Source organism: Monodelphis domestica, chromosome 2 (genome assembly GCF_027887165.1).
Source record: "Monodelphis domestica isolate mMonDom1 chromosome 2, mMonDom1.pri, whole genome shotgun sequence".
Lineage (NCBI taxonomy): Eukaryota > Metazoa > Chordata > Mammalia > Didelphimorphia > Didelphidae > Monodelphis > Monodelphis domestica.
Window position 1 is genome coordinate 67,501,501 of NC_077228.1, and position 26,368 is coordinate 67,527,868.

General features: G+C 37.2%; 1 protein-coding gene across 4 annotated transcripts in view; it reads left to right on the plus strand.

Moving 5' to 3' along the window:
• The first annotated feature begins 338 nt into the window (after positions 1–338).
• SUCO (SUN domain containing ossification factor) overlaps positions 339–26,368 on the plus strand; it is a 100,797-nt gene continuing 74,767 nt past the window's right edge. Inside the window, exon 1 of one of the 4 annotated variants that reach the window (XM_007480793.3) lies at positions 339–827. In XM_007480793.3, the coding sequence (XP_007480855.2) occupies positions 766–827 (62 nt within the window). In that variant the 5' untranslated portion in view covers positions 339–765. Of the gene's footprint in view, positions 828–1,944; positions 1,958–26,368 lie in introns of those variants that run through there. The other 3 variants (XM_007480791.3, XR_461296.3, XM_007480795.2) reach the window with 3 other exon arrangements.

Below are 26,368 nucleotides of genomic sequence, written 5' to 3' on the forward strand. Positions count from 1 at the left end.
GCGGATTTAGAGGTGGCACAGAGATGGAAGCGATGTTGTCAGGAAAGAGCGACGGGTTCGAAAGTTCCAGGATTTCCTGAGCGTAAACCAATAACAAGAGGAGATGGGGGAATGGGCGGTACCACGAGTAAAGACTTCCGACTCGGCTCTTTGTTCCCTCCCCCGCCCCGCCCCCTTCCCGGGCGGAGCGGGAAACGAAGCGAAGGGGGTGTGGCTTCGGTTGAAGCCGGTGGAGGTGGGAGTGGAGACGAGTGACGCGTCTCCTTCCAGCTCAGCGGCGCGTGAGGTGTCACGGCCGCGCTGGCGATTGGCTGCTGCGAGTGGCTTACGGAGCAGCCGTTGGTCGCGAGCAGCACGGAGAGAGGCTCGGGGCGGGCGGGGGGGATATGGGGCAGCAGCGGCGGCGGCGGCGGCGGCGGCGGCAGTGGCAGCAGCGTTGGCGGTGGCGGGAGGAGGCGGACGCGGGCGAGCCGACGGCAGCAGCAGCAGCAACCTCGGCGGCAGCCGCCCCCTGACGCCCCCAGCACTGAGCCGCCCCTCAGTCCGCTCCTGTCACTCCTCCCGAGAGGGCGGCGCGGGCGCAGCCACCTCCCGCCTCTCCCCGCCAGCGGCGGCGTCGCCGCCCTCAGCACCCTCGGTTCCTTCCTCCGGCTCCTACTCCTGCTCCTGCTCCGGCTCCGGCTCGGGCTCCTCCATCTTGGCCTCGACAGCCGTGGCTGCGGGGACGATGTGCCGCCTTCTGGCCGGGGGAAGAAGGAGGAGAAGATGAAGAAGTACCGGCGGGCCTTGGCCCTGGTTTCCTGCCTCTTCCTCTGCTCTCTGGTCTGGTGAGTCGCCCCGGCCTCCTTCGCAGCCGGGCAGCCCCTCTGGCTTCCGACCTCGGGATGTCCCCTAGAGCCTCTGGACTCCCTCGAGCCTGTCCGTTCTCCGAGAGCTCCCTGTGGGTTCCTGGGTGCGGACATGCAGTGCTTGCATCTCCCTGTCCGGAGCGCTGGGGGGAGGAGAAGAGGAGAAGGTCCTTGGGGATCAGGAACTAGAAAGTGCCTTCAGCGTGGCACTGAACGCTGTGAGTGCCCGCACTGGTCCAGATGGCACGGCCAGCGAACCTGCCGGGCACCCACAGTTCGGGCAGGGTGTTTGACGGAGTTTGAAGGCCACTTCATAAAGCCCCCTCTCTGAACGTGTTGTGAGTTTTTCTCTGAATCCCGAACCCTCAGCAGGGTGCCTGGCACATAGTAGGGCGCTTAATAAATAGGTTTGGTTGACTTGACAACTCTCGGGATGGAAGTGTTTAAAGATCGGGAACTGTCACGGGTGTTAAATACGAAGCACCCGGCGATTAATAGGGTTTTTCAGTTTGAGGAGGATCTTTTGGTTACTTTCTGGTGGCCTGGGGAACTTTTTTGATTCCCCCTTTACCTTCTGTCTTAGAATTGAGGCAGAATTCTAGAATTCCGGTAGAAATATGGTAAGAACTAGGCAATTGGGGTAGATAACTTGCCGGGGACACACACAGCTAGGAAGTATCTGAGACCAGGTTTGAAAGCTTTTTTTTTTTTAACCCTTACTTTCCATCTTAGAATCAATACTCTGTATTGGTTCCAAGGCAGAAGAAAGGCTAGGCAATGAGGATTAAGTGACTTGCCCAGGGTCACACAGCCAGGAAGTGTCTGAGTTCATATTTGAATCCAGGTCTTCTGTTCTCTAGGCCTGAGTCTCGATCCACTGAGCCACCTAGCTGCCCCCCAATTTTTTTTCCTTAAAAGACTTTTGATGTGACATGAAAGAGTTGGCCATCCTGATTGGTGGTCTTTGCCTAGAATGGAGCTTTGCCTAGAATGGAGCTAAAAGAAAGTTAAAGGATTAAAAGTATTTCTTTGTGTTATTTTTTTGTGTCTTCTCATTTGCAGAGTACTATATTTTGAGGACTTGAAGAAGCATATTCAAGAATTTTCAGGTTCTTATTACTCATACTCCACTTTTATGATGTGTGTTTTGAGTAATTAAGGTTCATAGGACCAAAAGAAGGAACCTTCCAATTTTAGTCATCTAGTTTGACCCCCCTCACTTTACAGCTGAGGAACCCAAGACCTTAAGGTTATTAAGGAACTTACCCAAGGTTATCAATTCAGTAGTTTCAGTCATGTCAAATTCTTCCTGATCCTGTTTGGGTTTTTTTTTTTTTTGTTTGTTTGTTTTTTGGCAAAGATACTGGAGTAATTTTCCATTTCCTTTTTCAGTTAATTTTACAGATGAGGAAACTGAGGCAAACATAGTTAAGTGACTTGTCCAGGGTTACACAGTAAGTGATTTGAATTCAGGAAGATGAGTCTTCCAGAATCCAGGCCTGTCACTATCCATTTTGCCACCTAGTTGGCTCAACAGTTACATAGTTATTAAATTATTAAATGATAGTGCTGGAATTTGAACCCAGTTACTCTGACTCTACCCAGCACTCTCCTCAATGTATATTGTGCTTGAATACTTCAGTGGACCCCATGATCCCACTGATTTTGATATTTCCTTAATAGGTGAAGATCACCAGTCATGCCTTTTCATCATATAACATCATTGGGAATATTGATGATAAAAGATACAATGGAAGTTTGCATGAAGGAATATTGATATTATTGAGCAAATAATGTCATTTCTCTAGTACAGTTCTGTACTACAGTTGAGTGGAAATCTTAGATATTCATAAATGTACTGGTGTAAAATCAGATCCAGTCAGCTCTTGAATATCAGAACTTTTTCTTCAGTTCCCAACCCTTAACCTTTTTTGCAATATTTGACCAAAACATTTGCTATAATAGATTTACTCCCTGGGCTGGTCATTCCAGGGCATTTCAGAATGTGGACAATAGCAATTATTCATCATCATTATTCAGGTGTAGATTGTTAGACTGATCTCTTTAGACTGACTACAGATCTCATTGAAGATGTCTTATGGTTAAAATGCTTTTACTTTTTGTCTTTGTGTTGCTATTACCTAGCACTGTGCTTGACACATAATAGGTATTTAATAATAAATGCCTGTTGATTTCTTGGCTTTATGAACAATCATCTGAAGACATCACTTAGATATTATTTGAAATCTTGTTATGCTTTTACCCCTCCCCAAAGAATATATAGAGATAGATAAACCAAGATCTGGTGAATGTGGAAGATACTTCATAATGTAAATCTCTCAGTTATAATGTTAGGGTAAAAATACCACTAGTTAGATTTTATTTATAGAAAAAAAATGCCTAATATAGTTTCTGGAAGACATACATTTGTAAATTCCCAATATTTGGATTATTAAGATCATTTGAAGACTTAAAGGACACAGGAAATAAAGCATAAAGAAGACTGTGAAATTTAGAAACTAAAGAAAGAGCACAGTCTTTTAGAATGTCTTTTACCGTCTGCTCTTAACTTTTCATCTGTCATTTGTTTCTAAAAGTTTGGGTCGTTCTGTACCTAGGAGTGTATACAAGAGGATTCACTAGTTCCATTTTAAACTACAATTTAAATCCTTATTCATAACCCACCCAGTCATTTCATGGACCAATTAATTACCTAGTTTGTAGATTGTAATAGACCCTTTATTTTTTCTGCCAATTTTCTACTCATTACTACCCTTCTATAGTAGGTGGTCAGAAGAGAAGTCAACTTCATTATTCAGTTTTGATATATGTTAACAGTTTAAGTTAATCATGTTATTATTACCATGGATAATCTTAATTGTTTTCTTTTGACATTAACATTTATTTTCCAACTACCCCAAAACCAAAGTGAGAAGAGAGCTGGCTTCCTAGATAGAAGGGGAAAGTTGGTCTGGTATTCAAGAGCTGACTGGGGTTTTTACCAGTGCAATTATTCATCTCTCTGAAGTTTCTATTCAATTGCAAAAGATAATAGGTTTGAATTATCAAATATTAAGTAAAGGCATAAGAAATTTATTGGCATGAGAAGAAACTACCTGTTAGGTTTTGAGGCTTTTTTTTTTTTTGGATAGCAAAAATTAGAGATGTATATCAATTTGACCATTCTTTGATAGTATTCATACTCATAGTTGCCTTATAAACCTATGTTTATAGAACCCTTAAAATTAAATAGAGGATTGTTCAAACTACTATTAGTTTGCAAAATGTTCCAAAACTTTTCCTAAGTTCAAATAAACAAATATTCTGAATAAGACACATCTAGGATTAGGTTGCCAATAAAGTCTCCAAAGAACTAATCATTGTAGGACTTTGTACTTTCTGATTACAGTTTTGTAGTTATAGATATTTCTCTTCATAAATCATGTGTTGTTTTTTAATTTCTTACCTATACTACCTCTTTTGTTTAGTCATTTTCATTCTTGTCTAAGTCTTTGTGACCTCTTTCCCCTCCCCCCCTTGGGGTTTTCTTGGCAAAAGATATTGAAGTGGTTTGCCATTTACCTCTTTAGCTTTTATAGATGAGGAAACTGAGGCAAAGCAGGGTTAAGTGCCAAGTGCCTTTCCTGGAGTCGCAGCTATTAAATGTCTGAGGCTGGTTTTGAATTCAGGAAGAAAGAGTCTTCCTGACTTCAGCCCTATTACTCTATCCACTGTGCCACCTAGCTGCCCCTATATACTATCTCTTTAGAAAGAATTTACATAAATTTGATACCTGTTGCCCACAGAGTGAAGTCAAACAACTTTTCCTTTGCTCTAAAACTAACTTTACATATAGTTTGCTCTGTTCTTTTCTTATAGGTTATAATCCTGTTGATTTTGATTGTTTCATCCCAAATAATAGATGTTAGAAAGAACCTTAGAGATCATCTAGTCCAGCCCTTTTATTTTGTGAATAAGGTTGAGAGTTTGTGACTTACCCCTAGTCACATACAGTTATTTTTCCTGAAAAGTCATATTTTTGATATGTTTTTGTAGGGTAACCTTTTCTTACTATTTTTCTAGTCATTCTGATTTCATTCTAGTTGTATTATGACTTTGATGAATGGAATCCAAGCTGGGTAAGATATCCTAATTATATAAGTTTTATGTAAACCATGTCATCTTGGAGAGATGGCATGATAAAGTGGATTTAGTGTCTGAAGTCTTGAATTTCAGATCCAGCTTTGACGCTTATTAAACTGTATGGTAGTAGGAAAATCACTTAATTTATTGCTTATCTCAATGCAATCATTAAGAGTTTTATAAAACCGAAGGCATTGCATAAATGTGAACTATTACAATCTTCCTTTTTTCTCCTTTTTTTTCCTTATAAAGGGATATTGGGCCAGTTTCCTGAAGTGACTAAAACATTCCTAGGACTTGAAGTTATACTCAGAGAATCTTGTGTGTATATGTGTCAGTACACACTTTTTAAATTGCTAAATATATCATCCTCTGTCATAGGATCAATAAGATTGGAAGGGACATTGGAGGTCATTAAACCCAGCTCCCCTTGGTTTTACAATTAGAGAAACCAAGGCCTGGATAAGGGAATACTTGTATAGAATCATGCAAGTAGTTGTTCATGCTTAGTGTACTAAACAGGTCTTCTGTTTCCAAATCTAGAGTTCTTTTTGTTATAAACAAAAAATTCACCCCCCACTTTGCAGCTTGTTCATAGAGATTTTATTTTTCAGAAATTTGTCTTTTTTTTCCTGTTACCTTGACACTTAACTGGACAGTATTTTAGTGACTTCTTTTCAAATATTTTTATAAAGATGCTAAATAAAGGGATGTGGGCTGGACACGAGATACCATTGCTGATGCCTTCTCTGCACTTTATAGTCTCAGCAAACTGCCTAAAGCACTGAGGGGCTTTCATTAGACCAATGTGCATCAGAGGTAGGACTTGAACTCCAGACCTTCCTGGTTTTGGGACTAGTTGTCTACTACCATACTTCTAAGTAATAGCTAACTTAATATCCTTAAGAAATCCTGTCCTTCTTTGAAAATATTTATTCTTGCACTTTGAGTTTGGCATTAAATCAGTCTGTCAGTAAATATTCAGATCTCCTGCAATCTCATGGTGATTCCAGTTTTTTCTCCAAAATGGCCTTGGTTAACTTTTTTGGTATTGATTATATCTTCCAGTTTCCTTTATTTGTAAACCTTCTGCCCTTGAGAAATCTAATCACTAATTGGGCATCAAGATGTGAAACCATGGGGCAAAAATGAGTAGAGAATTAAAATTTTTTTTTCCTGAAATTTTCTTGGCCTTTTTTAAACGTCTATAATTGTGAAAAAAATAAGAGGGATATTGAAACTTAAAAAAGAAGTACCATAGATGCCAAAAGAAAGGTAGCAAATCAGACAAAAGTTTTGAAAGTGACATGTAGAATTTGTTATAACTTTAATAAAAGCTAACAGTATGAAGTGGAAATTAATAATTGCATGGAGAATGTCTTTTTTTGGTGTTTTAAGTTTAGAATAAAAAAATATATTTTTTAATAATTTGTTTTTCTAGTCCTGGTGGGAGGTGATAAAAGCCAAAACCTGGTGACTGTGTGAGTAGAGAGAAAATGGATGTGAGAGCTGTTGTAAAGGTAGAATTGACATGGCAAATGATTGGATACAATTGGATATATTGGTTGAGGAAAAGTGAGGAGCTGATCATATATTGTGAACCCAAGTAACTGGAAGGAGATGGCATTCTACTTGGTTGCTTTCTAGGACTTTTATACTTTAATTCCTTTTTATGTATTCTTTGATCCAGTAGACTGCTGTTCCTTGAACTTATCACTCCATCTCCAGATTCAATGCATTTTCTCTAGCTTTTCTTCATGCCTAGAAGACTCCCCCTCTTCACATTAACTTCTTCTAGTTTCAGCTAAAATCCTACCTTTGCAAGAAGCCTTTCTTGATTCCCTTTTAAGGAAGGTACTAGCTTTCCTTCTGAGATTATGCCTAATTTTTCATATATATGTATCTTGTTGTACATAAGATTTTGAGCTCCTTGAAGGCAGGGACTCTTTTGCCTTTCTTTGTATCCCCAGGATTTAGCACAATAACTCATAGACACTTGATAAATACTTCTTGAGTTAGGGAAATATGAAAAAAAATGTTACTTTAGGAAAAAGGTAATAAATCCAGTTTTAGATCATATAAAATTTAAGAGACTTATTTGTCTGGTTAAAAATGGCCATTATACAGTTGGTGATGCAGAAGTACTGATCAAAAGTGAAACTAGATTTAGTAATAATCTTTATAGAGATTATGACTGAAACCATTGGAATTGAACTCACCAGGAAAAAAGGGAAGACTATCCAGGCAGTAAATATTAATTAAGCACCTGCTATTCTCCAGGTACTGTGCTAAGTGTTGGGAATGCAAAAAGAGGAAAAAGATGATGTACTTCATGAGCTCATAGTCTAATGAGAGACAGTATGTAAACAAATATATAAAGACAAGCTATAAGTAGGATAAAGTGGAAACAAGCTACAGAGAGGTCACTAAAAAATAAGGGGAAAAGGGAGGGGGAATTGGGGAAAGGATTCTTGTAGAAGGTAAATTTTAGAAACTGGAAAGGTAGTGGGGGGGGGTTGTTATTATGGTTTTAAACACCCAGGAGATGATTTCAGATTTTATCCTCGGAGTGATAGGGAGCCACTAGAACAGAATATAGGGTGACATGGTCAGAATTATAGTTTAGAAAGCTCAATTTGATAGTTGAGTGGAGGATGGACTGGAGACTTGTGGCAGGGAGACCAGTATTGCAGTAGACCAGGAGACTATTGCAGTAGACCAGGCTTGAGGTGATAAGTGTTGGTGGTAGTGCCAGAGGAGAGGTTTCAAATGTATGAGATGTTAAGAAGGTACATAGTGGATATGAAAAATGAGGGAGAGTGAGAACTTGAGGTTGACATCTAGGTTATGAGCTCTTAAATAGGAGGATGGTGATCCTCTCAAGAGGAGTAGGGAAGGAAGGAACAGGGAGAGAAGGATTTGGGATATGAGTTTAGTTTTGGAAATATTGAATTTGAGATGTCCAGTATAGTAATTGAGATGGGAGAATGGAGTTCAGCAAAAAGGTTAGGACAGGATGAGAAGATTTGAGAAGCATAGATTCAATAATTGAATTCATTGGTACTCATGAGATCATCAATTGAAATAGTATAATGGGATAAAAGAGAAGGGCCCAAAACAGCCATAATTATTGGGCATGACCTGGATGAAGATCAGTAGAGGAAACTGAAAAGGAGCTGTTAGGAGGAAAACCAAGAAAGAAGAAAATCTAGAGATATGAGTACCTAGGAGAAGGTAATTGACAGTGTGTGTCAGAGGCTAGAAAGAAGAATGAAGATTGAGAAAAGGCAGTTAGATTTGGCAATTAAGAGGTAGCAACTTTGGAGAAAGCAGTTTCAGAATCCCCTTAGTTTGATAGCTGGAAGCAGGAAATGAATGACAATCCAGGAAAGATTAAGGTGTAGTCCTACAGGTAGAAAAAAGAGAGAGGGAAGAATTGGAAGAAAATCAGCACCGGTATACTTTTTTCCATTAAAAATTTTTTTTTTTAATTTAGAATATTTTTTCATGGTTACATAATTCATGATTCTTTCCCCTCCCCCTTTTCCTCCCCACTCCTGAAGCTGACAAGCAACTCCATTGGGTTATACACGTATCATTGTTCAAAACCTATATTTCCATAGTATTACAATTTGCAGTAGAGTGATTGATAAAAGTCAACATCCCCAATCATATCCCTATTGAACCATGTGATCAATCATGTTTTTCTTCTGTGTTTCTACTCCCACAGTTCTTTCTCTGGATGGGGATAGTGTCCGTTCTCATAAGTACCTCAGAATTGTCCTGGATCATTGCACTTCTGCTAGTAGAGAAGCCCATTATGTTTGATTGTGCCACAGTGTATCCATCTCTGTGTACAATATTCTGGTTCCGTTCTTTTTGCACCAATTCATGGAGGTCTTTCCAGTTCCCATGGAATTCCTACAGTTCATTATTCCTTTCAGCACAATAGTATTCCATCACCCTCAGATACCACAATTTGTTCAGCCATTCCCCAGTAGAGGGACACCCCACCCCTTCATTTTCCAATTTTTTGCCACTACAAAAAGCGCAGCTATACATATTTTTGTACAAGTCTTTTTCCTTATTATCTCTTTGGGGTACAAATCCAGCAGTGGTATGACTGGGATCAAAGGGTAGGCAATCTTTTAAAGCCCTTTGGGCATAGTTTCAAATTGGATCAATTCACAACTCAAACAGCAATGCAATAGTGTCCCAATTTTACCACTTCCCCTCCAATATTTATTACTTTCCTTTGTTGTCATATTGGCCAAACTTCTAGGTGTGAGGTGGTATTTCAGAGTTGTTTTGATTTGCATTTCTTTAATTATGAGAGGTTTAGAACACTTTATGTGCTTATTGATAGTTTTGATTTCTTTATGAAAACTGCCTATTCATGGTCCTTGCCCATTTATCAATTAGGGAATGGCTTGATTTTTTGTACAATTGATTTTTCAGGCCTTTGTCAGAGGTTTCTGCTATAAAAATTTCCCCCCAATTTGTTGCTTCCCCTTCTAATTTTGATTACATTGGTTTTGTTTGTACAAAAACTTTTAATGTAATCAAAATCATTCATTTTACATTTTATAATTCTCTATCTCTTGCTTGATCTTAAATTCTTTCCTTTCCCACAGATCTGACAGGTATACTATTCTATGTTCACCTAATTTACTTATAGTTTCCTTCTTTATATTTAAGTTATTTACCCGCTCTGAATTTATCTTGGTGTAGGGTGTGAGATGTTGATCTAAACCTAATCTCTCCCATACTGTTTTCCAATTTTCCCAGCAGTTTTTGTCAAATAGTGGGTTTTTGTTCCAAAAGCTGGGATCTTTGGGTTTATTATATATATACTGTCTTGCTGAAGTCATTTAACCCAAGTCTATTCCACTTATCCTCCCTTATATTGTTTTGATGACCACTGCTTTATAGTACAGTTTAAGATCTGGTGCTGCTAGGCCCCCATCTTTCACATTTTTCTTTAATTAGTTCCCTTGATATTCTTGATCTTTTGTTCTTCCAAATGAAATTTGTTATAATTTTTTCTAATTTAATAAGGATTCTTGGTAATTTGATAGGTACGCATTAAATAAGTAAATTAATTTGGGTAGGATTATCATTTTTATTATATTCGCTCATCCTACTCATGGGCAATTAGTGTTTTCCAGTCATTTAGATCTAGTTTTTATTGTGTGGAAAGTGTTTTGGAGTTATGTTCATATAATTCTTGTGTTTGTCTTGGCAAATAGATTCCTAAATATTTTATATTGTCTAGGGTGATTTTAAATGGAATTTCTCTTTCTAACTCTTGCTTGTATGTTTTTTAAAAAGCAAACTGAGTTTCAGTTTTTCAGCTTTATACACATTTGTTTTCAGTACTGTTTTTTGGTTCCCCATGTGTCATTTTATAGGATCATAAGATTTAAAGTGGATGGGGACATTGGAGATCACCTAGTCCAGTCCCTTCATTTTATAGGTAAGAATTTCTCCTCTCCGCCACACCTTAGAACAGATATTAGTACATAAACTATAATTTCCCTAAGGTATTGCTTATGGTCAACATTAGTGGGAGATCACATGTCCTATGAAATGATGATAATGATTATTGTCTTTTAGTGCATGAAAAATAAAATTAAAAAAACCCTGACAACTTTTCTCTACTTTGAAAACTTTTGAGTTTTCTTTTGCATTTTTATTTTAAGTAAGTAGTAAGTGTTTATTAAGCACCTCTGCTGGGTATTGAGGATACAAAGGCTAAAAATGAAACAGTTTTGGCCTCAAGCAAATCTTATTCATGTATTTAGACAATACAGGAATATGTAAATATAGTGTAAATGCTCTGGCTCTATTCCCTGAGCCAGGCCTGCTACTATTAGGGTTTATTTAGAGTTTCTCTGCTCCCATCAGCTCAAATCCCTAGTCCCATTTGGGCCCTGACCAAGACTCCAGTTTCATTTAACCACTTAATATCAGGTAGCTTTTAGAAAGAATAATTTTATAAATATTTCTCTCATTACCTCTGAGTGACCTTCTCGCTACCATTTTGATAGGAGGTGTGGGGGGAGGAGGAAAGAGTAGCCTCAAAATTTAGCTCAGTTGCTATATAGCATCAGTTTCATTAAGTTCTTGTCCAGATAGGCATGACTTTCAGGAGAGTCCCCTGGGTTGGGTTAGTGAGAAGATCTTTGCTTGCTCCTTGGGCATCAGTACTGAACAGGCTGAACAATCTGGCCTGGATTCCAGTTCTTGGGTTTCTGTAACTTATTTCCTCAATCAAGGTTGGAGAATGGGGAAAAAACAAACAAAAGATCAAAGCCTAACCCTTCTTTCTTGGGGGCTGTAGCTTCCAAGATCTTTCTGTTTCTAAAATAACCTCTCATAGGACAGATGTAGTATTAGAAAGCTTTTCATCAGTCATAACCCACTAATGTCATAGATGTGGAGTTGGAGTGGATCCAAAAGGCTAACTAGACCAAGTTCCTGATTTTACTTATGAGGAAAGAGTCAGGAGGGTTAGTGATTTGCTGACAGTTATAGATGGTGAAAGAAGCATGATTTGAATGCAAGGCCCTCCTATCTTCTATTTCCATTTATCTTCATAAATTATATTAACTTCATTATGGACAGACATAAAATATTGAGCTCCAGCAGTTAAAAGTTTCTAGAGAGTTTAAGAATGTTATGAGTATTGATAACGTTCTCTTTTATCTTCCTCTCCTTTGTCATATGGAAGGAGAAAAAGGACTCTGTAAAACTAAGAATCATCTTTTGTATTTTTCTCTTTCATGGGCCACCCTGGACAAAAAAACTTGTCAGTTATGGCTATTCTCTTTCATCCCTGATAACAAGACTTTAAAAAAATAAAATATTTCATGTTTTCTGCTTTTTTTTCAAAAAAAATTTTTTTTTTATTTCTTGTGAAATCATTAGATGCAAGTTGCTTAATTCTGATTTTTAAGGCCAGATTTTTCTCCATCAGCTATTGAGTGCCCTTTTTTATTTTTTCCATTTCTCTTCTCCACTTTTCCTTTGCCTCTCTTAATTGGTTTTTGAAATCTTTTTGGAGCTCTTCCAGAATCTGTGTCCAATTCATGTTTTTCTTTTGGACTTTGTGTGTATTTGCTTTGCTTTCACTGTTCCCTTTTGTGTCTCTACTTTGCTTTTCATGTCCATAAAAATTAGGTGCTTTTTTTGTTGTCTGCTCATTTTCCCTAACCTTTTTATAGGTAGGCTCTATTTTCTGGGAGATTAGGGTACCCTCTTAAACTTCAGTACTTCCTTGATGCTGCCCTTAGCTTTTTTCCTGGATTTCTGCTAGTTTCAGGTTTTCTAAAATGGTATGATGGCCTGAGGGCTGGGAGCTCTGAGGGCCCCCTCCCACTGCTGATTCAGTTAACCCTTGAGATGCTATTCGGCTTAGGTGCAAATTTTTGGCCTCATGGTGTACTTGATTCAGTCTGGCACACAGTTGATTGCCCTGTTCTGGAGCTTTGTACTGTAAGGGAGGGTGGTTTGGGGATGGGATTAGATGTTTTTAATTATAGGCCAGTATCAGAAGGATTACTGTTTTGGGAAGGCCAACTGTGGGCTGACAGGCTAACAGGTCCAGTCTAGGCAGAGCCTGTCCTGAGGTAAACAACAGATCACTATATAACAGGGACAGATATTGGGTTTATTAAACTAGAGAAGGTGAAAAGGGGATTTGGATAATTATAATCTAATGTCAACTACCTAAACCCCCCAGATCTAAATGTCTTGTCACCAGGAGTCTTCACAGATTTAAACTACACTAATCCTTACTTATCTATCTAAAGCCCCAAGACCCTAATATAAATAAACCTACACTAACCCAAACCTCTGCACCCCAATATCCCCTCCCTCCCACCCCCATGGTAATAGAAGTAGTGGGTTTTGGCAGTTAGACAAGACAAGGGCCCAGGAGAGGTCCTGGATCCAGATGGATCTCAGACCTAATCTTACAGACAGATGGCCCAAATGGTTCAGGATCACACCAGGAAGCTCTGTAGATATCAACTAGCCAGCAGGGAAGCAGGTAGGATGGAAAAAAATAAGGTAGAAACAGCCACCAAGACAAAGCAGTTAGTCCCTCCTGGCCAAACCAGAGAAAGACTTGGCTCCAACCCCAGTTAGCTGTCTCAAAGCACTTTTCCTCTCCCAATTCTAGAATCTTTTCTCTGCATCTGCATCTCCCGGCAGACCCATCTCATCTGCTCTCTTACTTATAACAGCCCTGAGCTTCTGGCAAAAAGATTCACATCCCCCCCTTGTGTCAACCAAGGGATCCTAAACTGGAATCTTTGTCCTTGCCACAGGCCCAGCCTGGGACTCAACAAAACTTTGTTTTTTTTTAGGAAAAAGAAGAAAAGAAATCAACAAAACTGATCAGTACATCAAAACATTTTAGAATGCAATCTCCTTAAGTGCAGGAACCTTGTTTTTTGCCTTTCCAACCCTACCCCATAGCCCAGTGCATTACATTCCTATACATTTTATGCAATATTTCACAACTCTGGACCCCTATCTTTCAGGTGAGTTAAGGAGATGAAGTACCTTCCAGTAGCTCTTCTTTAGGGCTGTCCTTGTTTTTTTTTTATAATTTGGTAACATTTATCTTTGAGTTTGTAGTGTCATTTACATAGATAAGCATTATGCATATTGTGTTCCTGGCTTTGTTTATACTACTTTATATTTGTTCATACAGAGTTATTCTAGATATCTTCATGTTCATCTTTTCTTTCAGCTCAATGATGTTCTATTAACATTCACAGTCTAGTTAGTCATTTTCCAATAGCTAGACATCTATTCCATTTCCATTTCTTTGCCTCCAACAAAGAGTACTGCCATAAATATTTTGCCACTATTGATCACCCCGAGACTAAGTACTGTGCCCTGTCCCCCTTCACCTCAACCCCACCCCAGATAGGGAAGGGAGTAAACACTCCCATTGGGTTGCTGGGCAGAGGGGGCGGGTGATGTGAGAAATGTCCTTAGGTGCTTGTGGAAGGGGGGGAGGGAAACAGCTTTGCCTCACATACCTCAAGCTTTCTAGTAATGAACTCTGGCTGGTGACTCCACATATGCCCATAGAGTGGGCTCTGCATGCCCCTTTTGGCATGCATGCCATAGGTTCACCATCACTAGACTAGGCAGTGGGGGTTGATTCCAGTGACTTATCCAGTGTCACACAACTAGGAAGTGTCTGAATCCAGATTTGAACCCAAGGCTTTTCATCTCCAGGTCTGGCTCTCCATCCATTGAACCACCTAACTGCCCCTAGAATTCTTTATCTTTTACCCCAATCTTTCCCTCATTTTCCAATCCATTAGGCTCACAATCTAGGTGTCATATTCAATTCTCAGTTTTTATTCTTGATCATCCACATATCTAATCTTTTGCTCAGTCTTTTTCATTAAGTACTTTATAGTTTGTAGCCTCTATACGTTTATAACCTCTTTCATGTCCTCTTTTCCATTTACTAAAGCCACTACTTTAGTGTAGGGCCTTATTATCTTATACCTAGACTCTTGCCATAGCCCTAGCCTATTGGTTGGTTTCCCTCCTCCTAAGTAGTCTCCTGCTCTAGCTTATCTTATATTCAACTGCTGAAGTGATCCTTGTAAATGTGCAGTTCTGCCCATATCTCTCCTCTAATCAGTAAACTTCAAAGCATCACTGTTTCTTCTAGGGTTGAAATATAATCCTGTTTGGTTTTTAAAGCCCTTCATAGCCAGTCCCCTTCTCACTTTTCCATCATTCTTACACTTTAATCCCATCTGTTGTATATACTACAACACTGGCTTTCTTTTCCTTTACACTGGTCATTGCTGACTCTTATCCTCCCTTTTACCCTGTATATGTTTTAGTTGTACATAATTGTTTTTATGTTGCCTCTCTTATTATAATGTAATCTCCCTCTTGCCTTTCTATCCCTAGCCTTTAGCCCAGTGTGTTGTACTTCCTATATATTTAATTGTATACATTTATTTGTGAATCAAGGGACCAGTAGCTTTTCTTTTTTGTCATTGACCTTTCAGTATATGTCTAGTAGTAGAATCTCTGGGTCAAAGGGAATGGTTATTTTTAGCTCCCCCTTCCCCCCAATTCTAAATGGCTTTCCAAAGTAGTTGTAGTACTAATTTATAGCTCCTACATCAGTATCTCTTCCCATGTCCTCTCAGATGGACAATTCTCATCTTTTGTCATTTTTGCCAGTTCGGTTCTGGTTTGCTTTTCCCCCTTATGTGATTTGTAGAAACTTACATTCTAATGGATTCTCCTGAGATGGAAAGCTTTTAGGAATGATCTAAGAGTATGATTTCTGTAGAATATGGAATTATGGAGGCTTTACTTTAAAATCCTCAGATTTTCTATTTAGGCTAAATCTTCTTATCTCACCTGACTCAGGTTTTTTATTATTTATAAGTCTTTAAGTTTTCAACAAAATATTTAAAGTATGTCCAAATAGTATTTTTAGATTCTAGTAAACTATTAAAATATGTAGTGTTTTCACTTGGAACCTAAAAATTATTCCATTGTATAATCTGACATCCATGCTTTTGAAATTTTTATGTTTTAAATAGGTAAGTTAACATTTATTAAAAACTTTAAATCCTCTTCAGCAGTTTTTATTAGCAAATAAAAACAAAATAATTATTACTTGAAAAATTATTAAAAAATGTTTTTTTGCAACCTGCATTCAACTGTTCAGTTTTCATCTCATACTTTTTAAGGAAGTTTAGGGCTTATAATAACCCTATAATAAAATTGTAGGAGTCATAAAGGCATGAAAAACATGCTTTTGAGAATTTGCAGTAGAAAAATGTTAATCCCCACAACTAGTTTTTTTGGGCTTGTTTCATGAATGAATGCCATTTGCAGAGCACTGACTTATTTTTTTTTTAGTCCTATTTTCATAATTAAGTAGTTTATTAAAAAGTGTAATTTTTTCCTTCTATAATAAATAATACCTATTTAGCTACTTATAGTTACTATACCTACTTTATCATTTTAAGATATTTTGTAAAGTACATATGATCACATACTAAACTAGTTTTTTATTTCCTTCTGTGGAGTTAACATTTTTTATGTTAATATGGACATTTTTCATTTCTTGGCTATCTCTGATGCAAACATAATTTTGAAAATTGTATTTAGCCTAGTTGTCTGAGTCTAGAATTAGAATTCAAAAAGTAAAAGATTACTTAATTATCAAGCATTTATTATTGAAGCAATTCTAGGCTTTGTCAGGGGAAAAAAAAACTTTATCTCTCATCCTCAAGGAGTAGTTTGCAGTCCTACAGAGGAGATAAAATAGATTCTCATGAAAAGATAAATAATATAGGACAAATATATAGTTAAATGTGAAATGGTATAGTATAAGAACTAGACTTGTCTGAGAAGACTTAATAGAAAATGTGGACCTTGAATTAGACCTTGGAAGTTAGGTAAGAATTGGATAACTTTACAGAATAGAAAGTGCTATGTAGGTTCATAAGCAAATTTTTTAGGGCAAGAAGGAAACATGGTGGACAAGTGAGCACACATCATAACTAGAGTGGAGGGGGATATATTGATTTGTACTGGGGAATGAGAATTGATAGGCATGGTTGGATTCATTTGTAAGGGTTTTAAGGATTAATTTAAAAGCCAGGTAAAGGCATGGTTATGTATGTAGTGGATACAGTGCTGGGCCTAGAATTCAGAAGACCCGAGTTCAAGTTTGGTCATAGACACTAACCCTGTGACTCTGGAAAAATCACTTAACCTGTTTTCCTCAGTTTCCTCAGATCAGTTGAGTGCTTAGTGCCTGATACACATAGTAGGTGCTATGTAAATATGGGCTATTATGATTATTATAGTTTAAAATCAAACCTACAATAACACATTAAAATATACTTTCCAGGATGAACAAGAAAATGATAGTAGTGAATGTAGCATTTTGTGAATAAATCATATCAGTTTGCAAAATTAATCAAATGGGTAAGACTAGAATATTGAAGATCAATTAAGCTATTGAAATAAAATGGACATGAAGGAAGAGGCATTTTTTAAACTAGAGTGGTAGCATAAGAACTAGTGGGAAAATTGGAGACATAAAGGAAAAAATTCTGATTTGTTAATAAAGGATAGTCAGAGTTAGGAGTCCTAGGCTCTGGTCCTGATTATTATTATTAATTATTATTAAAACCATAACCTCAAGTTTTATTGATACCTTTTAATTTTTATGCCACAATCATTTCTAGACACTTTTTTCCTGTCTCTTGAATTGAACCCTAAAAGTACACATAACATTCTCTCTCTGACTGATATTAATTGGCTAAGACTAACACACTAGTAGTTAGCATTCAATCTCTAAAGAGATTGAATTTTATGATCACTATTGCCTGCTTTCGCTCATTATTCCTGTGATTTTTTTTATTCAGTAAGAGATGGTGAAATAATTAGTAAGTATTGCCAATGTTTCTAGCCTGAGAGATAATATAGAAAGAAATGGAGTAGATAGGAAGGGGAATGTTACAATTAAAATTTAGTTTCTCTATTAAAAGTATTATATTTTTATGAGGTTTATTAAAGATTAAGAAATAAAGAAAATACCGAATAAGAAAGCACGTGCATAGGAGGGCCGAAAGGCCCATTCAATTTCACTTACTACATCTTGGGAGACGCCTGTCCCTAGAAATGGAAGCTGAGAGAGAGACCTGAAGTAGGCGGAGAGTCAGTTTAAATACAGTTTCTGTTCTCAGCCCAGGTGAGGACTTCACCTGGGATTATGGGGAACTCTGGGAGCTACCAAGAACTTCTGGGAATTGAAGTCTGGGGCTCAAATCTCCATTTTTACATACCCCCGTTTGATCGTTCAAAAAGGATCATGAAAACATAATCCACTTAAAGATTACAATAATTTGAGAGAGAAAAAAAGAACAAAACCAATAATTGCTAGCTAGACACATTGACAAAAAGCCAGTTAAGGGGAAGCCCCCTTTGGCATGAAAGTATAGATACAAATAAATGTTGATTCAACCACACTCAAAGTTCATTTTGATCTTCTTGTGCATCTTGTGGTCTGGAGGCATCTTCATGGTGTCTTCTCCAAACAGTTCAGTTTCTGAATTCAGAGAGGTAGCATCTTTCTTTACCTAAAATTCTTCTTAAAAGGAATTTAAACTTTGCAATTTAAAATAATAATATTTTTACATTTCCTTGTTAAAAGGGTGATTGAAGAACACGGGATCACTTAGGGATGCATGGCTGAGTTATGAGGTATATGAATCAGTTGGTAAGAGAAATTAAAAAGACATCAGAAAAATCTAAATAAAAAAGAAAATTTCTGGATGAAAATATAGACTATCAAAGTCTTATGTGTAAAAGTTCCAAGTAAAGGAAAAATAAATCTATAACAGGTCCTTGAATCAGGGCCCAATTAAATGATCTAAGCAATGATGCATTTACCCAGTCAGTAGCCAGGACTACAGAAAGTTTGCCACACTATGAAAGACAGAAAAGGGACTAGATTATAGGAGCCAAGTAAGAGCCAAGTTTGGGGATACTCGTCTGTAAGTATTTTCAGAGTGTGTGTGGACACAAGGAAGGCCTATGTCTTAACAAATATTAAACATAGCAACCTCGAGTCTTCACACTAGGTTCAAGTCCTTTGTATTGGCTTGGAAGTGCATCAATCCATCCTGGATTGGTTTATCTTTGGCCTTATGCAATGGCTCTTTTGTGTATATCTTGTCGTGGAATCAGAGAGAATCATTAAGTAAAGTCCCATAATTTTTTTTTTTAATAATTAGTGGCATCATTTTTATAGTCTCAAATTTTGGGGCATGCATTAGCATATGTATCTAAAACTTATATTACTGCAAAATCAAAAAAGTTAAAAGAAAATCTTAATACTGGTGACATGTGCTTCAAATATAAAAAGGAGAGAAAAAATAAAAACTGAAATAGTATATTGCACATATCAGAAAAATATAATAAAAGAGTTTTAAATTCAAAAATGTAGCTTATAATCATTGACACACTGGTCAGTTAAGAAAATATAGAATGCAAGGCTTTCTCACCAAAAATAAGATCCATTTCCTCTTCATACCTGGCCACGATCCACTATGAGTGAAAGCAAATGAATTGAGCAGTAGTACAAATATGTGGTCCCCAAAATGCTCAATAGCCCAATTAATTACAATAACAAACCACTATCATTTTTCACATAAGTTGCTGTATTGCATTTTTAAAAGCCTATGAACTGATGGATATTTGTCACAATTTTTTACAAACGTAGCAAATCTTTCAACCTTGGTAAACATAATTTTAAGCAAAGTAAAACTTATTTTGGGTTTAGAACATCATCAAGAAATCTAGATATCATTCTGGTGGAAGTTAAGTGAGCTGAAGAGTTATAAATGAGAGATGCTCCTTTTTTTGAGGCCTTTTAAGGGTACATGCCCTGGGATTAACTGCCCAACTTCCAGTCACATTTTTAGAAATGCAGGAGTTGGGGGTTAAATTGTATTTCACTTCAGCTACTAGAATGGGCCTTACACCCTGTGTTAGGGGCAGGCAAAAATGACCAGAGATTGTTAAGAAAAATTCTAAAATTCATGTCTAAAGAACCCTTAAAATCAATTGATATATTTAGCACAGTAAATTTTCCAAAGGTTGTTATAGCAATTTTTCTGATGGAGTCCATCTATCCTATGTGACAATTTACAAAGTCAAAAATAGAAAAGCTGTTTTTTATATGGGCTTATTCAATGTTTGTTCGTTCAGTATGGTTATAGGGGAAAAGCAACAGAATATAACAGTAGTTAAAACTCAGTACATTAAAATGAACAGTATAAAAGAATAATATTGAATGCAGTAATATATGAACTTAAAATCACAAAGTTAAATCTTAAAGCAATCAGTAAATGCAATAGAATACAGAGATTTTTATAAAACATTGGAGTCTGAAATGCCTTAAAAATATAATCCCCAGTCTCCTTAAAGTTCCTTGGGTTTTAATCCATTTAGATGCCTATTGTCATAAGGCAGATTGGTATGGGCTACGCAATGGGGTTTAAGTGACCCGCTCAGGGCCACACCACCAGCAAGTGTCTGAGGCCAGATTCCAACCCAGGACCTCCCGTCTCTAGGCCTTGCTCTCAATTTATTGAGTCGCTGAGTTTCCTCCCCATAGTAAGAGTAGATTTTAGGAATTTCAAAGTTGGTTAAAGAGTTGCAGGAAGTTGAATTTTTCCCCTGGCATGGAGGTGAAATAAATGAAATTATCAGAACAGTCAAAAGATATTCCTTTAAATACTCCATGCTTATAAGTTCCTGTTTAGAAAAGTCTCTTCTTTTTTTCCCTTTCTTTCTCCCCTCCTGTGATCCCCTGCCCCCAGGCCACGTGGAGACTAATCATAGCCTAAGGGAAAATTAGGGGGGGGGGGTTACCAGCTGGTTTTTGATCCTGAAGAAATTGGGTCTGCTACCAGCAGCCTGGGTGATGAGCCATCTGGGTCAGAGGCCAGAGGTTCGGGAATCAGCTGGGCCAGGTGAGCGAGAGAAAGACCAGGAGCAGGAGCCACCGGGGTCTGGGTTGCAGAAACAGGCAGGCAGAGGCCGGGAGCGATTTGGCCGAGCCAAGCCATGCTGGCGGGAAGGCTGGAGCTGATCAAGATGGTTTTCTAAAAAAGCATCTTGGAGAAACGTGGCTTAAAAAACAAAGTAGGCACTAGCTATTAAACGCTGAACTTAGTTACAGTAGATCAGAAGATCTAGGGTATTTCGATATCCCTTCATGGTCGCCAAACTGTAGCAGGTAAAATTAGTTTCTCTGCTAGAAGTATTATATTTTATGAGGTTTATTAAAGATTAAGAATTTAAGAAAATACAAGTAAGAAAGCACGTGCCTAGGAGGGCCAAAAGGCCCATTCAATTTCACTAACATTATGAGAGATGCGTCTGCTTGGAAGTAGAAGTAGAAAGAGGAACTCAGTAGGCTTTTACAGCCAGCTAAACAAATTTTTGATCTCGCCCAGGTGAGGATCTCAGTGAGATTAGAGGGCATCCTGGGAACTAGAGCAAGGACTTCTGGGGTTTGAAGTCTGGGGTTCAAATCTCCATTTTTACACTCTTAAAGGAAGAGAAAGATACTTCAAAGTGGAAGTAAACTGAATACATTCCAAGCATGTGGGATGCTAGGGCAAAAGTGCAGAGATGGAGAGAGAGAATCATGGAAGATAGTGGTGTGTGGAAGAACAGAGAAGGCCAGTTTAGGGTACAGAGAAATAGGAATGGCTAGTGAGACTGGAAAGAGAAGTTTGGTTTCTGGAGGACTTTTTAAAAAGATAAAACAATCTATATTTTATTTAAGAGGCAAAAAGAAGCCACTGGAGTTGATTGAATAAGTATTAAGCACCTAATATGTGTTAAGTACTTTACATTTATTATCTCATTTGATTTTTACAGCAACCCTGAGAGGTAGTTTCTATTATTAAACCTATTTTATAGTTGAGGAAACTGAGACAAATCAGGTTAAGTTATTTGCCTCAGGTTCACACATCTAGTGTCTGAGACCAGTTTTGAACTTCTGACTCCAGGCTCAGCTCCTGGCTCCTGTGCAGCTTAGCTGCCCCAGTGGGGTGGGGTTTCATAGTTAGATCTGTGCTTAAGGAAAATTGCTTTGGCAGCTGAGTGGAGGATGAATTGGAATGAAGGGACACTTGAGGCAGGGAAACTAATCGCAAAAAATGGTAATTCTTTCAGTAATTTAGTCTTGAGGTAATGAAGGCCTGAGCCATGGCAGCAGCTGTGGAAGTAAAGAGAGGAGTCTGATGGGAGAGGTCGACTTTATTCAGAAATTTGTTAAGGACTTGTGTAAGCAGTCAATATCTACCTTTAATATAGATGAGTTACCTGTGAATGTTGTAAGTTTTACTAATATTAATTTAAATATTTTTGCTGCTTATACCTAAAAAAATGCAGGCTTATTTTAACTTTGTTTTCTACTTTTAATTTTTTCCTCTTTTCTCCTATTACCTGACTCATTCAAAAAGTAGACATTAGATATCAAGCAACTGATGAAGCTGTGATTTTCAGTTTTCTTTTTCCTTTTTGTGGATTTTCAGTGGTTCCTCTTCACAAGTGATTATACAGTGTTGATTTTTAAAAATCAGGAAATAAGACTCTATTGTAGTGGTGTATAAGCCAACCTCAAGCATTACTGGATTCTAAGAATATACCCCTATAGCCAAAACAGAAATGGAGGGATATTTTATCATTGAATAACTTTTCATGTAGAAGGTACTGTGCTAGAGCTATAAAGAAAGATGTTCATGCCAAAAGGAATTTATATTTTGGAGGAATACAACATGTTGTAACTAGATAAGAAAGTGAAAGATAATTTTGTGGAAGAAATAGTACCACTAGCTAGGACTACAGGAAATCTCCATGGATGAATGACACTCCAGTTGAGTTTTTGAAGGAACTTAGTGTTCTAAGAAGCGTAAGTAAGGAGGAAGTACATTTTAAATGTAGAAATTCCTTTTTCCACTTTCTGGGCAAGGGTTAGGAAGAAAGAAAATGGAATGTAAAATTTAGGAAATGAGTTAGTCAGTTGTCAGGAAAGTAGAGTATGTGAAAAGGAAAAGGGCCAATATGAAAAGTCTTGAAAAAGGTAGGCTAGAGATATATTGTCAGATGCTTTCTTTAAGTGCCATACTAAGCAATTTGTATTTCATCCTAGAGACAATCCAGAGCCATTGGAGAGTTCCTTTTTTTTTTTTTTAATTTTGATTAGGGAATGACAAGATCTGTTCTTTGGGAAGATTATTTTGGTTGCTAAGAGGAGGGACTAGAGAGTCCAGTTACTCTATTGCAGTAGCCCAGGTGGCTGGTAAGTGATAAAGGTGATATCTGTGGTGGCAGTGAATGGAGAGAAAGGGATGATTGCAAAATGTTGCAGAACTGGACTTGTTCAGTTGAGTTTTTCCCCCCTCCGTCATTGTGACCCCATTTGGGGTTTTCTTGGCAAAGATACTGGAGTGGTTTGCCATTTCCTTCCCCAAGAACTAGACTTAGCAAATGTAGTTACACATGTGAAGTGAATGGGAGGGCAAAAGTTAAGGATGAAGTTGAATTTGTGAAGCTGAGGAACTGAAAGAATAAAGTCATCAAGAGAAGTATATTAGAAAAAAAAAAGAGGTTCAAGGCAGTCTTTAGGGGCACCCATGGTTAAGAAAAAAGGATGCAGCTGGTGAGGAGTGTTCAAAACATCATGAAGGTCAGGAGAGAACACATTAAAAAAACAAAATGCAGGAGAAAAGAATTCAGAAAGGAGGAGGAGAATTTAACAGTCAACAAACATTTATTATATGTCTTATGTGCCAGGCACTTTGTTAAGGATAGAAGTTACAGGTTTAAAAAAAAAAAGGAAAGAAAGGCAGCTGCTACCTTCAAGGACATGGGAAAAAGTAGTACATAAAAGAAAGCTGAAAAGGGAGTAGGGATAGGTAAGTGGTCTTCAAAGTAGAGAAGTGCTAGAGTAGAGTTGAGGAAGATCAAGCTTTAGCACTTATGCTGCTTTTCTTCCCGGATTGTGCTTTTATATTTATCTTCTGTACTTTAGGAGTGTGTGTAAGCATTTAAATCTAAGTTTGATGAGTTCTTTGAATTATATTAGACAACTCCATTCTTCTTCATCCTATTTTTTTCCTCTGAAGGTTTTCAGAATTTTATTTTTGAAAAGATTCCCATTCTTCCTGGACTGAATTACAGTTTTTGAGTTGGAAGAGATTTCAGATGGCCATCTAGGCCATGATAACCAAAAAAAGAACCCTCTGTCTAATTAATGTTACCTTAAAGGGGATTATTCAGTGATTCCTTGAAAGCTTCCACGTACTGAGGAAATTCATGCTACTCTGGGAAAAATAAGATCCAGGAAATTTTTTTCTTAAATTGAGCAAAAATTTGCCTCAAAAAAACTTCCACATGTTGTTTCTATTGTGTCAACCAGAGCGAGTTCTTTCATGAAATATCACTTCAAATCCAAGTATTCTCTTTTACTTATAAACCGTACCATTCTTCCAAATTTTCCCAGGTATATAACCTTACTGTTCTAGGATCTCTATTCTCCCAACTTAGCCCATTTATTCAGTCAGTAGTCAGGTCAGCAATTAGGTCATTTATATTTCCCCCATTTTGTTAATTTTTGTATTGCATATTTATATTTCATATTTTGTATGTTATCTAATTTGTTTTGTTATATAATTTAAGATGACTTAAGTGGTAATTTTATTTTAAACATAGAGAATTTGTTTTTTCTCTTATTTAAAGTTAAATTAGCTAATAGCTTTTAATTGATCTTTTAAAAAATTTTAAGCTTTTGGTGTTAATTTAATAGTCATTTTTTCTGTTTGGATTTTCAAAATTTCTATTTTTGTGTTTGTTTTTGGAAGATTAAATTTTTTGAAAGTTGTCATTGATTTTTTCTTTTTATTTGTTAATTTAAACACTCATGTGAATTTCCTTCTAATGTGATTTAATATATTTGAATAATAAATGGATGAATATCATTCACAAAATTTCTGTAAATATTTTGTATATTTCCTGAAATAAAAGTGATAAGCCATTATTGCAAAGATAATTTTTTATTTTAACTTTTAAAAATTTAGGTTTTACATGTAAAAAATCTTTATTAGCTTTGTTGTTATAAGAGGAAATGTGATTATCTTTTTAGAAGAATAGCTATTAAAAATAGTTGTTCAGTTGTTGTGATGATTCTTAACCAAACCCTTTGCCTGAATGTTATTTTTTAATTTAAATTAATTTATTTAGTCAATTTAGAACATTATTCCTTGTTTACAAGAATCATATTTCCCTCCCTCCCTTCCTCCTACCCTCCCGGTAGCTGACACAGTTTCGCTGGGTATTACATGTATTCTTGCTCAAAACCTATTTCCATGTTTTGGTGTTTGCATTAGGATGTTCATTTAGAGTCTACATCCCCAACCATGTTTCCTTGACCCATGTATTCAAGCAGTTGTTTTTTCTTCTGTGTTTCTACTCCCACAGTTTTTCCTTTGAATGTAGTGTTTTTTCTCGTAGATCCCTCCAAGTTGTTCGAATCACTGCATTGCCACTAATGGGGAAGTCCATTACATTCAATTGTACCACGGTGTATCAGTCTCTGTGTACAATGTTCTCTTGGTTCTGTTCCTTTCGCTCTGCATCAATTCCTGGAGGTCATTACAGTTACCATGGAATTCCTCCAATTTATTATTTCTTTGAGCACAATAACATTCCATCAACTAACAGATCACAATTTGTTCAACCATTCCCCAATTGAAGAGCATCCCCTCAACTTCCAATTTTTTCCCACCACAAAGAGTGCATCTATGAATATTCTTTTACAAGTCTTTTTCCTTATTATCTCTTTGGAGTACAAACCCAGCAGTGCTATGGCTGGATCAAAGGTCAGACAATCTTTTAGTGTCCTTTGGGCATAGTTCCAAATTGCCTTCCAGGTTGGTTGGATCAATTCACAACTCCACCAGCAATGCATTAATGTCCCTACTTTGCCACATCCCCTCCAGCATTCATTACTTTCCATTGTTATCATGTTAACCAATCTGCTAGGTGTGAGGTGATACCTTAGAGTTGTTTTGATTTTCATCTCTCTGATTATAAGAGATTTAGAACACTTTTTCATGTGCTTATTAATAGTTTTGATTTTTTTTATCTGAAAATTGCCTATTCATGTCCCTTGCCCATTTATCAATTGGAGAATGGCTTTTTGTACAATTGGTTTAGCTCTTTATGAATTTGAGTAATTAGACCTTTGTCAAGAGGTTTTTGTTATAAAGATTGTTTCCGAATTTGTTGCTTCCCTTCTAAATTTGATTGCATTGGTTTTGTTTGTACAAAAACTTTTTAAAGTAATCAAAATTAGTGATTTTACATTTTGTGATTTTTTTTTCTAGCTCTTGCTTTTAAAGTCTTTCCTTTCCCAAAGATCTGACATGTATACTATTCTGTGTTCACCTAATTTACTTATAGTTTCCTTCTTTATATTCAAGTCATTCACCCATTCTGAGTTTATTTTGGTGGAGGGTGTGAGATGTGGATCCAAACCTAATCTCTCCCATACTGTCTTCCAATTTTCCCAGCAGTTTTTTATCAAATAGTGGATTTTGGTCCCCAAAGCTGGGATCTTTGGGCAAGACTGTCTTGCTGAGGTCACTTACCCCAAGTCTATTCCACTGATCCTCCTTTCTGTCTCTTAGCCAGTACCAAATTGTTTTGATAACCACTGCTTTATAGTATAGTTTGAGATCTGGGACTGCAAGGCCCCCTTTGCATTTTTTTTTTCATGA